The following is a 15313-nucleotide window of genomic DNA, read 5'->3' as shown; positions in this document are numbered from 1 at the left end:
TATTCCTAGGTTTGTTTGGGTTTTTTTTTTAACACAATTTTAAACAGTTTGGTTTTTTTTTTACTTCCTCTTTCTGATATTTCATTGTTAGTGTTAAATACAACAGATTTCTGTGAATTAATCTTGTATCCCGCTACCTTGTTGAATTCATTTATTAGTTCTAATAGTTTTTGCGTGGAGTCTTTAGGGTTCTCTGTATAGAGGACCATGTCACCTGCAAATAATGACAATTTTACCTCTTCCCTTCCAATTTGGATACATTTTATTTGTTTTTCTTGTCTGATTGCTGTGGCTAGAACTTCCAATACTATGTTAAATAGAAGTGGTGAGAGTGGGCATCCTTGTCATGTTCCTGAATTTAGCAGGAAGGCTTTCAGCTTTTCACCATTGAGTATGATGTTGGCTGTGGGTTTGTCATACATGGCTTTTGTTGAGATATGTTCCCTCTACCCACTTTGGTGAGAGTCGTTATCATGAATGGATGCTGAATTTTATCAAATGCTTTTTCTGTACCTATTGAGAAAATCATATGGTTTTGTCTTTTCTTTTGTTAATGTAGTAAATCACATTGATTGATTTCCATACGTTGAACCATCCTTACAACTCTGGAATGAATCCAACTTGATCATGTTGTATGATCCTTCTTATGTATTGCTGGATTCAGTTTGCTAATATTTTGTTGAGGATTTTTGCATTTATATTCATGAGATAGGGCCAGACCCTATTTTTGCCACACGTCTTTGAAGAAAGATTGTACAGGAAAAAAATGAGACAGAGTGAGCTCATATATTCTTTCCAGAGGTTAGATCCAGTCTCCCTGAACTGCACCAGGATTTTCAGCCGTCTTTCAACAAAATGATGCAGGGTGTAAGCCCTCCCATCTTTATGTTGATATCTTCATCTGAGAAGCTAAAAGTGTAAAATATCAGGGTTGGTCAGACCCTGAAATTCATTTCTATCCTGGAGAGTGTGTACAGAGAATGTCGCCTGCCATTTCAGTAAACAAAGGATGTTGTGGCTATAAGCCATCAGCCTCTGCAGCCTCCCCTGACAGTGCACCCTGAGGAGAATTCAGGATGGAGAAAAACAGGAGACTGGCTCTAGAGAGTTAAGATGCATACCTAAGGAATAATTTCAGTGAGCCCAGACTCTTGCATCTTCCCATACATAGAAAAGCACTAAGATCTTCAACTTGAAATGTCTCTTTGTTGTGATTAGCATTAATCTTTTGATGTTCAACCACATGTTTTTTGTTTGTTTGTTTCTCTGTTTGTTTTCAGCAAAAACTCCCATATATCCTGGCTCCTCCCTTACCTCTTTGGAACAGTCCCTCAGAGCTACCTGAGGGGCTGCTATCCTGTGCTATAGTCCTCAGTAAGTCTGCCAAATAAAGTATAATTCTCAACTTTTAGATTGTGCGATTTTTTTCAGTCAACTAGAGTGTTCATAAGAGCTACAAAGGTAGGCAAAAGTAAAGAAAAGCAAAACCACGAGACAGGGCAAAGGAAGGTAGCTAAGAGATGATCTAAAAATGATCTTCAGAAAGTGATGACCAGTGTTTTGCGTCTTTAATAAAGACAAAACAAGAGGAAGAGAATCAGAGAGGCTTGGTGTATTTAGATTAGGTTAGGTTACCCAACAAATGGAGTTTGCTAAAGAAACAAAATGGAATCTACTTCTTTGGAAGTCTAAAATAACCTGTCCAGGATATGTCCAACCTCATCTAAAGCAAGGATTACGTGACCTCTAAAAGTCCTTAACAACCCAGGCATTTTTGTTTTTGTTCTGCTTAAGTCAAATTGCCTATACCGTTCTGGATGCTTTGCACAATTTGGAGAACTTCTTGAAGACAGGGGTCATCTCCTCTCTTAGCCCTTTCATTCTTCAAATACCTGGTTAAAAGCTACCAACCCTCATTGAGGCCCCTCCAGGGAGGCAAGTTCACCGGAGGTTGACAGGCGCATTGGCTCAAGTCCAGATGAACAATTCCCTGCTCCCTGGCTGCTGTGGTCTAGGGCACGTGGCTTAACCTCACCAAGCCTCACTTCCCTCACCGTCAACATAAGTTATGTGGCAACACATAAGAAGCAAGGTTTTGAGGTTTCAGATAATATAATATATAAACTTAGCACAGAATAGGTATGCAAGAAGTAGTCACGTTTATTATGTTATTTGCCAGGGCAAAATAGTAGGCACTGGAGGTACAGAACAGGACCTAACCTTATTCAGACCCTGATCTTTACAGGGGGCAAAGGAGATGACCATTTTAGAGGGGCTCTCCGAGCTCAAAGAAGCTTGTCTATTGGAGCAAGTGTTGATCTACTACCTTAGGTCACAGGCATTTACAAAGCAAAACATAAACACATAGTGGAATTCCAAGCAGGTTTACAGACTAGTGCACATGAGTAGCCAGGTGCCCTGGCAACATGGGGTTTGGTCTCCCCGCAGAAGCAGACAAGGAGCATCCGTTTAGATGGAAAAATTCCCGTGGACAGGACAACCGTGCCGCCTAAATCAAGCTCTCTCCGCCGGTTCCCACCTCCACCCCCGGCTTCCCATGCGTCTAAGGTCACCTTCAGCAGTAGAAGCTTCCACGTGGCAAGGTGGTTCTCTGGGCACTCATCCCCTGACCTGTCACCGTGACCGAAGAGGCAGAGGGACACTTCTGCCAGCTCGCCTCCACTGTGCCGACTGGCTGCCTCTGCCTCGGGGGCGTCTCGGGCTCTTCCTCCTCTTCCCCTGGGGGCCTGGGGACCACGCTCTGGCTCTCTGCTTTGCACCAGACCTTGGAAACGTCTTCCTGCTGCTTGTGGGAGAAGCCGGCTTCTTGGATGAGCCTTTCTGAGATGAGGTCCGGTCTGGACTGGAAGCTAAATTTGCATTGGACAGTTTTCTAGCAGCTTCCTCGGACTTCTTCTTTAGCAAGTCCAAGACCATTTCTGGGAAACAAGCGTTTATTTAGGAGAAATATTAGTTCTGGAAAGTAGCTTGAAGAATCCTATGGAATCCTATGCCCACTTGAGGGTTCTTGAATATAAATTCTTTTGAAGTTAATATGTTTAATTCCCTGGCCTTGATCTAAATAGATTACTTTTGTAATGTGATCACTCCAGAGATGCATGGCTCTAGAATAGTTCCCTTAAGATACTGTCCCTCCCCTGTAAGTCTTTCCTGACTACCCTCCCGGGGGGAAGAAGTTCTCACTCTGAGGGCCTTCTCAGTCCCCTGGGCATGCTTCTAGCCAGAACCTCAATGCTATATTTATTTCTTCATTTGCCTGCACTACATGTCCTCCTCTCCTTTGATTCTAGACTCCTACAGGTCAGGTTCACTGCTGTATCCTCAGGGATTGGCACAGAGACTGCCACAAAGTAAGTACTAAATGAATGAATGAATACTTGAACGAACAAATGAATGAAAGAATGAATGGCAGCAGGTCACAGCAGAAGCAGATGCTGCCCCTTCTCACCCTGGTACACAGAAGAGACATACAGACCACAGGTAATAGTCCTCAGTCAGAGGATAAGCCTTAGGTGAGGAAATAAGACCTGCCACCCCGGGATTGCCGCTGTTTGCAGAGGGCACTGTGCCGGCACCTGGATGCCAAGGCCTGAGCCTAAAGACAGAGAGGGACTCACTAGCAAGTGGCCTGAACTGGACCCGCTTACTCTTGGTTTTCACCGGCACTGGCTTGTACTTGCGCTTGCCTGGAGGTGCTCGCCTAAAAACAGAGAGAAAAAGTGAGGATACAAGACTCTGAAGATGGAACCACGAAATTCCGGTCACCAAAAGGCATACATGTGCAAGAGCTGGGTTCAGCCCTCCCTTATCCATAGGGATGGGACAGATGTAACAGGAAATCTGCGATGAGCTCAGACAGAGAGGAGAAAGGACATGGACATCACAGGGACACTGTAGTGAGGCACTTCGGGGGGGGGTTGGAGCATGGGCTTGGCAACAGAGAGAATAGGGTACAAATCCTGGGGACCATGGGCAAGTAAACCTTGCTAAGTTTCGATTTTCGCTTCTGTAAAATAGAAAAAGTAATATCACCCATCCTCACAGGGAGACGAGGAGGATTAAATAAGAACTGTGTGCTTGGCACACCATAAGTGATTGATATATAATTTTTTTAATTCTTTTTTTGTTTGTTTTTGTGTTTTTTGTGGTACGCGGGCCTCTTACCACCGTGGCCTCTCCCGTCGTGGAGCACAGGCTCTGGACGTGCAGGCTCAGCGGCCATGGCTCACGGGCCCAGCCGCTCCGCGGCATGTGGGATCTTCCAGGACCGGGGCACGAACCTGTGTCCCCTGCATCAGCAGGCGGACTCTCAACCACTGCGCCACCAGGGAAGCCCTAAATTATTTTTTAAATGAGATTTTAAAAAACGATTGGAGCAGTGCTCAGCACATACAAAAGTGATTCCCTTTAAAGAAAATCTCTTCAGATACTCCTGGCACGGCCCCTTAAGTAATGGCAGCCTCTCTGCCTCCTAGTATTCTGATTCTCAAACTGCTGTCCCCTGGGTGCACCTTCGAAACAAAAGGGACTTTGCAGACTAGGAACACTCCCGGCTAGTTGGTGGTAAAGCTGAGATTCAAACCCAGCATCCAGGGTCTATGATTCTAGGGGAAGGGCAGAAGGAAAAGATGGAAGGGGAAAAGCATACGTAAATAAACCAACTGCTCCTTAGAATGCTGGGGAGGGTGCATTTAGTGCAAAGACGGGCTAAAGAAGTAAGCAGAGCGGAAGCTGGACCCACTGCTACAGAAGTCTGTACAATTCAAGTCGTCATTATAACTGAAGTGAATAGGTAGTGCTGAAATGACTGAGCCAGAAAGAGGCATGCGTTCCTATCCTCTGTCACCTCTTCCGAGCTCTTCCTCGGGCAAGTGATCAAAGGTAGCTAGGCTCAGTTACCTAATCTGTAGATTGAGGGTGTTACCCTGTCTCACTGGGATTCTGTCGGCATCAAATGTCAGCCTGCACACACAGCACCCAGCACAGTGCCTGGGACACAGAAATGACTCCAGAAATGTCAACTGAGAGAAAGGCGCATGAGAAAGGGTGTCTTCCGCGTGGAGCAGCCTTTAGAGTTGCTTTATGATTGATCTCTCATGCCACTAGAGGTAAGCTAAATTATCCCCCAGCCAAATCAGGAAACTGTCAAAGGAAAGAAAAAGGGATTCACATTGGAAACCTGTTGATAGAAAGAACAGAAAACTCCCCACCCAGGCACCTTCAGCCTCTGGAAGCACTTTAAAGACCCTGGGTTTGCTTCATCCCTCAAGCACAGGAGATCTGCATGGAGTAGACCCAGCAGTGGAGACAGCCAGTCCCTAATTCACCCCTGACAACCCTGCACTCCACCAGGAGAGTCCCTGGGCACAACCTCAGGGACTGAGTCTCTTCTGGGAACGTCTGAGAACACCAAACCCAAGCCCGGTTGCCAAGGGGAGCTGTGCTGGGCTGGGCTTCTGAGCCCTCACCAGCAGCAAATGTACTCTGAACACCACCCCAGATATGGTAACAGACGCCTCACAGGGAAGTCTTCGTCTGCAGGTCTACCTTCAAGCTGATTCACGAGGAGACTTTCTGGCTTTGGGTAAGAATCCTGAGATAAATCCCGCACACTGCCCAGAGCTCTCAGGATGGATACACTGCATCACTCTCCCAGGGACAGATACGGACACATCTTCAACAACCTCACAAATGGGAGTCTGTAGTATGGCTTTTGCCTGATGAGTTGAAGGTTGGTTAGTCTCTGAGAAAGGTGGGCAGAGAAGCAGAGTTAAACATCGTAGAGTCTACCAAGTGAATAAATCCTCTCACTGAATTCCAGGAAGGATCAGGTGGAGACACTGAGAAACCCGACAGTTTTAGATACAGCTCCCAGGGATGGGTCCCAGGACCTCACAGACACCAAAACCCACTGATGCTCAAGTCCCTTATGTAATATGCTATGGTGTTCAGCATATAACCTACGCATTCTCCATATACTTTAAATCATCTCTAGATTACTTGTGATACCTAACACAATGTAAATGCTATGTAAATAATTGTAGATAAATATAACTGCTATGTAATTAGTTGTAAATATTACATAAATAGTTGCCAGGGCATGGCAAGTTCAAGTTTTGCTTTCTGGAATTTTCTGGAATTTTTAAAAATATTTTTGATCCACAGTTGGTTGAATCCACAGACGTGGAATCCATGGATACGGAGGGCCAACTGTATGTGCCAAAGACCAGCCCATGGGATAGGGTGGCAGTATCTACTCAGGTGGGCAGAGGTGTACACCCACTGTCAGATGATCCCAGACAGAAGTCCCCAGAAGCAAAAAAAAAAAAAAAAAAAACAAGACAGGAGCCACAGGTCTGGACTAGTCATCCTAGAAAGGCTCAAGATCTTCATTTCCAACCACAAAGAGACCGTTTCCCCAATAGTCCATAATTCCTACAGATGCATCGTCCTACACAGCTGTCTGCCCAATCTGCTTTTTTTTTGTTTTCATGTATTTATTTGGTTACGCCGGGTCTTAGTTGTGGCACGTAGGCTCCTTAGTTGCAGCTCACTGGCTCCTTAGTTGCAGCGTGCATGTGGCATCTAGTTCCCTGACCAGGGATTGAACTCGGCCCCCCGGCATTGGGAGCTCAGAGTGTTAACCACTGCGCCACCAGGGAAGTCCCAGACCAGTCTGCTTTGCATCTAAAAGAAAGATACGCTCCGTTGATCGTATCTGGTAATTCTTGGGGAGTGAGGACTGTTTTTCTGACCTGCCATGGCGATAAAGACAAGCTCCAATCACCTGAGAAGAAAAGGTAACCCAAGGCCTACCTCGATGGGTCAACAGATTTGTAAATGGATCCATGCAGTGTGTAGGCGCTTGGGTAGGAGGTGGCCAGGAAGTAGAGCTCCCCTGATAAAACAGGAACAGGCCATCAAGGACAGGACACAAGGCTGGGCCAAGACAGCTGAACACACAGAAAATCATCACCAGGGGCTGTGGCCCTGAAATGCGTGAGCCCCAGGAAGGGGTCCCTGAAATCCTGACTGACAGTGAGGCGTCAAGGTCTGTGAGCTCCCCAAGGAGAAAGTCCATCTCAGCCCCCCAGACCAGCTTGGGGTGTCCCCCACCAGAGGCACGTTTCTGTTCATGTTCCCTGAGCCAAAGGGCTTCTCATCTCATTTATCACCTCTTTGCTTTCAGAAACTTCACCTCAGTGAGCCTCCATGTCCCTCCCCAGTTCTCCACTACTGATAAGGAGTCTCCGTAAAGCCCAGAGATAGGCAAGCCACAGGCTGAGGCCCACTTATTAGATACTTTATATTCTATTACCCCTTCCTTACTGTGTTAGTCCCCCTTCCCCCATCTCACCGTGTCCTCCAACTCCACCTTCTTCAGTCTTGGGTTCCTTATTTCCTGTGACACCCTCCACTCCTCGGCACCCCCTTGGTCTTCTCCACACCCCACAGAAATCACCTCCACCCACTGTCTTCCTCATCTCTTTTACCAGGGGCCCCTTTTTCCTCATGTTTGAACTCCAGAAAACACTGCTCCCTTCTCATGGTAAGTACCTCATTCCACCTCGTTTCACGGTTCCCTGTGAGGGACAGCGTAGGGTTTATGAGCCCAACTTTGGGTAGATAAAACTGAGTTTGAAATCTGATAACATCCATTACCATCTGTGTTGTCTTGGGCAACCTCTCCACCTGGGTAACCCTCGTGTTATTTATTCACTTGTAACAGGGAGATAAGAATATCCTCCCTGATTATTAGGTATTAAATGAGAAAGTGTTCAGTCATCGGCAGTTCCTCTTACTTCCTTATGTCTCTGTTCCCTAAAGCCTGGCACCGTGACAGTTTTGTGAGCCTGACACAACTTTTGTGCTATCGCACTGGGTTTAATGCACTTGCTGTTGTGTGATTTACACAAGCTCTCTCTCAACCTTATGGAAGGAAATGGCTTAATAAGGTGCAAATTGGAAAAGTCTAGAGCTTTAGACAGCTCTGAGCTAGTTAAACAATCTTCTTCCTTGAATTCGTGGAGAGCAGTGACTAATGTTTGTCTCAGGCCGAGTGTGAGACCGATGTTCTTTGCAGAGGTAACACACACAAGGTAACAACTGACTAATAGACTTTGGTTTTGTGTATTGACAAACTGTATTTATAATCTTCCCCTTGTAAGGGAGTCTGAGGACTTAGGACAAACCCTTCCCTAGAGCCAGTTTGCCCCTCTGATTAGAAACCCCAGGTACTATCCAAGGTGATGCTGACATTAGATCAATGAGGTGTCTACCAACTGTCTTCATGTGCACAGGTCACCCTCGGGCAAGGGTCGCTCCAAACCACGCAAACAATTTCTGGTCTAAAAGGAGAACTGGAAAGCCTGCATTGCTGCATATTCCCTACACGTGACTACAGTTGGTGTAAATTATATGTTCCAACATGCCACAGATTTGGACATGCATGTGTTTTCAGGGGAAGACAATGCTAGAAGTGAATTTCATTTGTAGGGTCTGACATTTTTAAAAAATGTATTTTAGGGCAAAAAACACACCAAAAAACTATAACAGGCCATGTAAAGCAAAATGCATGCAATGTGAATTTACTGCAAGCTTTGTGACCTCAGCCAGTCCTCCTGAAGATGTGCTTCAGTGACTGACATTCAGAAATCCAACCCTTCAGAACTCAGCCACGGGTAGCCCCACACCCGCCACTCACTTATTTATTTATTCACTCGTTTATTTGTGCCAGCTGTTGGTTAGAAGAACTCAGGAAATAAACTGTAGCAACAGTGAAGGCAGAGCTCTGGTGCAACTAAAATGTGGCTTATCTCAAGCTGGTGACTAATAGTAAAATAATGAAATAAACTGAGTTCTAAACAGGTCAATAATGGGAAAGACTATAACACATGCAGAAAATCTGAATCGCTCTTTGCAAAAACACAAAAGCAAGCAACTCTGGAAGAAAATAACTTGCCTCAGGGACAGCCTCCCTGGCTTTAGGGAGCCATGGCCGCTGGGCCTGCGCGTCCGGAGCCTGTGCTCCGCGACGGAAGAGGCCACAACGGTGAGAGGCCCACGTACTGCAAAAGCAAAACGAAACAAAACAAAAAAATATTCATCCTGAACTATCTATTTATAAGCTAGCTGAGAGGAAACGGTGCAGCTGCTGACTGGTTTTCTTTATGTCCAACTCAGGTGAAGCTCCTGTACAGCCACCCGTGGCTCAGAGTGGAAAGTGGGAAACCATCAAGGCTTTGGTTTACACTTGTAGAGTCCTGTGTCTCGAAGGGACCCCTAAGAGATCATTTTATTCTCTTCCTTGCCTCGAAGCATGGCTAGGTGCAGTGCCAAATACCGGAAGGATCACAGGCCTTGTTGCCACTGACATAAACAAAAGAAAATTTTAACTTTCAAATTGACACATAACTTATGTAAAGCTGAAATTAAAACCTCATTTTCTTATTTCAAAATTTGAGTATATTTATTAAAGCTGAGTCCCTCTCTCTCCTTCCCTCCCTCCCCCCCGCTCTTATGTGCACGCATGCCTTGCTTTGCTGATGCCCTTAACATATGCCTAATCTCTCTAGTGAGTAGCCTCCTACCTAGCTGTCTACCCTTTTCTCAGATCTCTCAGGAAAGAAATTCTCCCTTGTTCATTCACAGAAGTTGCCTAACAAACTGTTGGCAGCGTCAGGAAGAGCCCAGCCCAGTCGGTGGATCATCAGAGGTACCTTCTCTCAGGCAACACCAGCAGGATAAACACCCACTGCCTGCCCCACTGTTGGCCCTGTCCACGTTTGTATAATTGCAGATTAGAATAAAATCAGGAAGGAAGGAGTACATGCACCTCCTTCATAGTCAAAGAATTGAAAAGACTACAGTGTAGACCTTGGCCTGCCCTGCACAGTGAGCTGTGCATTTCAACAAAGAAGGGGTAAGTCGGCATAGTCAATCTGTTTCCTCATTGGTGAAATAAACGTAACAATCACATCATGGGGGTGTTGTGATTACTAAATAAGATTTTAAAATGTAAAGTGCTTAGAACAGTATCCAGTACATTATAAAAGGTGACTAGGGCTTCCCTGGTGGCGCAGTGGTTGAGAGTCTGCCTGCCGATGCAGGGGACACGGGTTCGTGCCCCGGTCCGGGAGGATCCCACATGCCACGGAGCGGCTGGGCCCATGAGCCATGGCCGCTGAGCCTGCGCGTCCGGAACCTGTGCTCCGCAACGGGAGAGGCCACAACCGTGAGAGGCGCGCATACAGCAGAAAAAAAGGTGACTAAATGACAGTGAAAATAGAAAAAGTGGTAGTTGCATTTTCAATAACAATAATAAGAGTAATAATAACAATAGTAATAATAATGATTATTATGATAATAAATGTTCAGTTCACAATGCCTGTGATTATCTAAGTTCCAGTAAGCAGAAACAGAATAACCTTGTACGTTTGTTACCTGCTTCACCTTCAGCAAAGGAGATGATAAATTTGTCGTATGTGCTGATCAACCCTGGGAAGGCACAGGACTCAGTGTTGCCCAGGCAAATGTCCTGTTTCTCCATTTCTTGGTTTTTCTATCTTCCTGCAAAGCCATAAGTCGACTAGATGAAAAGCAAAACCTTATATTTTAGGAATCCATATTTCCACCCTGCAGGATATTTTTTCCTCCTAGAATCAAGGAATCCTTGACTATCAGGAGTGAGTCTCCCATAGGAGACCAATAACTAGCTTCCCTCAGGAATCAAAAAAGCTGCTGCAGAGATATTTCGGTCACCCACTTGCCCTAGATGGGTAAGTTCACTTGCTATTATAAGAGGAGCTTGGTGCTCTGTGAAGGTTGCACCACTACAAAAGACTAATCTAATTTTTATTAACTGGTTAGTTGCTCAACACCTCTAAGCCTCTATAAAATCTATCAATCTATAAAATGGGGGATGGTAAGAGAATTTACCATAGGCAAGCATTGTGAATGTTAAATAAGATAATATATATAAATATCTCACTAAGTGTCTGGCATATAGTGAGGGCTCAAAACCCAGTAGCTGGGGCTCAGCCTTACTCTCCGCTCTACAAGAACTCTCAGTCCCTTCCTTCGGGCAACCACACAGGAGTCAGTCTATCACTTCTTCATGCTCTTTTCAATCCCCTAACCTGTCTATATGGGAAGAGAGAGACAAGGCAGAAAGGAAAAGGAAAAAAGGCAGCATGGTAGAGTGAAAGAGCAGGAGTGTGGGGTCAGTTAGAACTGAGCCGTTCATCTGACCAGGCATCAGTAACTTAACGGCCTTGCGTCACAGCTTCCTGCAAAGATGAGAATTCCCATGTTCATGGTAAAGGACCTGGGATCTAATGGTCACGCAATAATCAGAGGCTGCTATTATATTTAATATACTAATATTATCTAAAATCATTTCTCAAACCCTTACGGCTGCCGGCCTTTGCTTAGCCTCTGTAAACTCAAGCAAGCATGGTTCCAGGCATAACTGTAAGGTGGGTGGTTGTAGCCATGAAGAAGCCATGGACTCAAGAAGCTAACTTGGGTTAACCTCAGTAATCAACAATGACTCCTTTATCATCATTATAAGCTAGTAGGTCTAAACCCAGGAAAGTTCTCCTGTATCATCTCAGAGGACTGATGGGCAACATTTTGAAACACAGTACACAGCTGCAGATTCTCGTGGGTATGCCTCACCTCTCCGATTTGGGATCAGCTTTGCTGGGATCTGCTCGAGAAAGCTTCATCTCACTAATCCGAATCTTTTCGACCCTCTTCTTGCCCAGGCATGAATAATAAATATAGAACTTGCGGTTGCGGTGGAATTGGGGATGAAAAGCCAACCCCAGGAAGCCTCTCTCATCCCCCATCCAGGGAGTGATTAGCACGATGCTCTTGAGGTCCAGGAAGGGTTGCTCCAGGCGACTCCCATCAGGCAGATAGACCCCCACCTGCTCGGCCACGAAGAGGCGACGGGTGCCGTCCCCAGCGTGGACCATGGAGACCGGGTTCCTCAGCCCGCTGGCCACAGGCAGCCCCGAGGGTTCTCGGCCACCACCCCCAGGTTGCGGTTGAGATGGTCACTCCTCAAGACGTTAGGGAAGCAGTGGTCCTTGTCGGGAAGGTTGAGGAGCCATTAGAAGCGCGCACCATCCTTTTCATGGGATTCCTGGAGGCGGCGGTCATTGGTGAGCAGAGCAGGGAGACTGCAGAGCGGCAGTTAGAGTGGAATGCAGAGCAGTAGTCAGAGCAGAGGTCGGGAAGGTTCCGGAGGGGCGTCCGCGGGTTCTCAGCATCATAGCGGTGGGCTGCGCAGGGCAAGCACTCCTGGAAAAGAAGAGGCAGCTCAGCCCCAGCGGGCAGACGGACCACAGTGGAGCTGGAACCAGTTTCTGAGCAAACAGTGGGAAAAAAGATCTGGGAAAGAACCAGGATTCTGGAGCTCCTGTTACCAACTACTGGTAAAGTTCCTCTCTGGGACCCAAATTTTCTACCCAGTTAATGCTTCTGAAAAGCAGAAAGGAAAAAAAAAAATCCTCACCTTCACTACACCATCTCTAGCATTTTAAGTTCATTCTTGACATATAGAGTTTTATTAAACGATCAATTTTTTCTAAAAAAGAGAGAGTACCAAATGTCTCCATCTTTCCCTTTATCCTAAATGCTGTGTCTGTAAGATTTGATTTCTTTTTGCACATCTGAAGCAATGTGGTGAGGGTTTCACATTTGTTGAATCTCAGTGTTGGATTCGTAGTGTTAATTACTTAATTTTCTGTGCTTTTCCGTATGTTCAAAATATTGTATAATTTAAAAATAAAATGATCAAAATGAACACACTACATCATTCCCAGGGATTAGGCATCTAGCAATTTCTTCCCTTATTTATTAAAAATATTGAAGTGTTTAATATACAAAACACCATGCTGGGAGCCACACAAATTTAAATTGTGGCTATGGGGCCATATGACTGCTCTTCACAAACATACAAGGACTGTGAACCAAAGGAATATCTGCTTCTTGGGCCTCCCTAAACTATAGCGTTTTCTAGGAGGAAAATAGAATATTGTGGGCAGACAACCAACTCTCAATAGTGACGAAAGGCAGAGGCAAGTGAGATGAGGAAAGTAAGAAAGACCAATTTAAAGGGGGTAGTTTGGGGCTGTGGAGTAGGGCAGGGTCCTCTGGCCCAGAACCCGCTTCTGATCACTGATGCCTCCCCAGGGCCGTCTCATTCATGTCTGTTCTCTCATCACTTTAACAGAGGGACCAGCAGTGTTTCTCAGATATGTTGAGTTCCCCATTCTTTCTTATTTCAGCCCTGATTGCAGACTGCAGAGTGACTTCTTGGTTATCAGAAAGAGCAGAAGAAAGAGCCCAGAGACTCACAGCATCTCTCCCTGGGCTGTTGTCTGCTTCTATTCAGGATACGTGTCAGAGCTGCTGACAAGAAGCCATATGAACCGCTCTGAGTCCCTGGCTGAGCTGTCCACCCCTGGGGAGCAGAAAGAAGAGAGATGGAAGACAAAAATAAGGATGAAATACCCAGGAGCAAAGGAGGCTGTGGACATATAATCACTACCATGGCACACTCTTATGCAGCAATTTAGAGTCTGCACAGTTGCCTTTACTCAATCAGCTCAGTAACTATCATTTCTCTGTCTTAGAAAATGAAGGCCCGGGCTTCCCTGGTGGTGCAGTGGTTGAGAGTCCGCCTGCCGATGCAGGGGACACGGGTTCGTGCCCCAGTCCGGGAAGATCCCACGTGCCGCGGAGCTGCTGGGCCCGTGAGCCATGGCCGCTGAGCCTGCGTGGCTGGAGCCTGTGCTCCACAACGGGAGAGGCCACAACAGTGAGAGGCCTGCATACCGCAAAAAAAAAAAAAAAAAAGAAAATGAAGGCCCAGGAAGAGTCTCTATTGTGTGCCAAGCACTGTCCTCTGCACGGGGGCTATGAGAGTGAGCAAGGTGCAGAAAGGCTCTGTTCTAATGGACCTTACGCTTGCCCCAGGTTAGAGAACCATCGAGTGGATGGGCCAGGGCTGTTGTGACTCTACTTTGGCATGGTGTGATCAAAAGGGCACGAGACTTGGAGCCTGAGCCTCCGGATTTGTGCCCCGACACTGTTTGACCTTCAGTAAGTCCTTTAAAACTCCTGATTCCTCATCAGTAAAATGGGGGTCCTAGTAGCTGCCTACAGGATCATTGCTGGGAACACACCACGTGTGGGGGGGAAGAAAGAGGGAGAATAAAGTTGTGAATTTTAATACACACTTGTAGCTTATTCTTTTTTGTTTCATTTTTGGTTTCGTTTTTAATTTTATTGAAGTATACTTGGTTTACAATGTTGTCTTAATTTCTGCTGTACAGCAAAGTGATTCAGTTATACATATATATATTTTTTCGCATTCTTTCCCATTATAGACATGTGTAGGTTATTCTTATTCCTCAAATTCTTAAAACTGGAGAGCTGTTGAATTTGGCTTTCTGAAACCTCACCCAAAAGGGAAGGGGGAGGCAGGAGAGCGGGAAGGAAGAGACATTTTTATCAGGGGAATATCTCAGAAATTAAGAGTCTCGGTGCTGCTCATAAGAGCCTAGCTTCTGCCCAGATGGTTTTCCCAGAGTTAATTCTCCAGGAAACAGCCAAGGGGTGGAACCCGAGGTAAGAGAGGACAGCCCGGAGCGATGCCTCACAGGTGGCTGGCTTCTGTGCCAGCCTCTGCTATGTTCCCTTCACTGGGAGTTGGGGTGGCCCGTTGGCTCTGGAATCACAGCAGGAGAGCCAAGTAATTGTGCTGACATGCCCAGGCGGGTCTCAGATTAAAGGTCTGCCTGGATTTGCTGTGTCTCACCCCCAGCACATCATGAGAACACTCCTCCTCACAGCAACCTCTTTCACCTGCTCTCCAACAGACTCTCCCCTGTACCCCTGAAGCCCTCTTCCCACAAAGTCAGTGTGTGCAGTCTGCATCCAGCGTGGGTTGGGGCTGAGACCTACTGAGGTGATGTCTGCCAAGCATGTGGGTTTTGGCTACTGGAGAGCCAGGAGAAGCAGAACCTCTGAGTCATTGCCACTCAGCAGCTTGAAGCTCTCCTAGGCCAGGTCTGGAAAGCTGGGGAGAGCCCCCATCATCACACCAGAGACCCCCTGGCACAAATGACCAGGACGAGGGCTGCATCCCCACGGATGCCACCACTTCCTCCATGCGCTCTGTGAGCACCACAGGTGTGTGCTGTGCTCAGCTCTCAGAGCCCTGCAGGGAGGACCCAGACCATGGCTGCCCAGACAGCTCCATGAAGAATACCAATCG

General features: G+C 46.4%; 1 protein-coding gene across 1 annotated transcript; it reads right to left on the bottom strand.

Moving 5' to 3' along the window:
• Nucleotides 1-2634: 2634 nt before the first annotated feature.
• On the bottom strand, nucleotides 2635-14973 carry HHIPL2 (HHIP like 2). The gene is given in 9 exon segments (XM_069541002.1): nucleotides 2635-2939; nucleotides 3639-3721; nucleotides 6838-6919; nucleotides 10465-10566; nucleotides 10569-10609; nucleotides 11701-12034; nucleotides 12037-12202; nucleotides 12205-12477; nucleotides 14902-14973. Coding segments are annotated over 9 exon segments (1458 nt in total).
• Between the last annotated feature and the right edge of the window lie 340 nt (nucleotides 14974-15313).

This window comes from Delphinus delphis, chromosome 1 (genome assembly GCF_949987515.2).
Source record: "Delphinus delphis chromosome 1, mDelDel1.2, whole genome shotgun sequence".
Taxonomy (NCBI): domain Eukaryota; kingdom Metazoa; phylum Chordata; class Mammalia; order Artiodactyla; family Delphinidae; genus Delphinus; species Delphinus delphis.
This window is presented reverse-complemented; position numbering and strand designations above follow the sequence as displayed.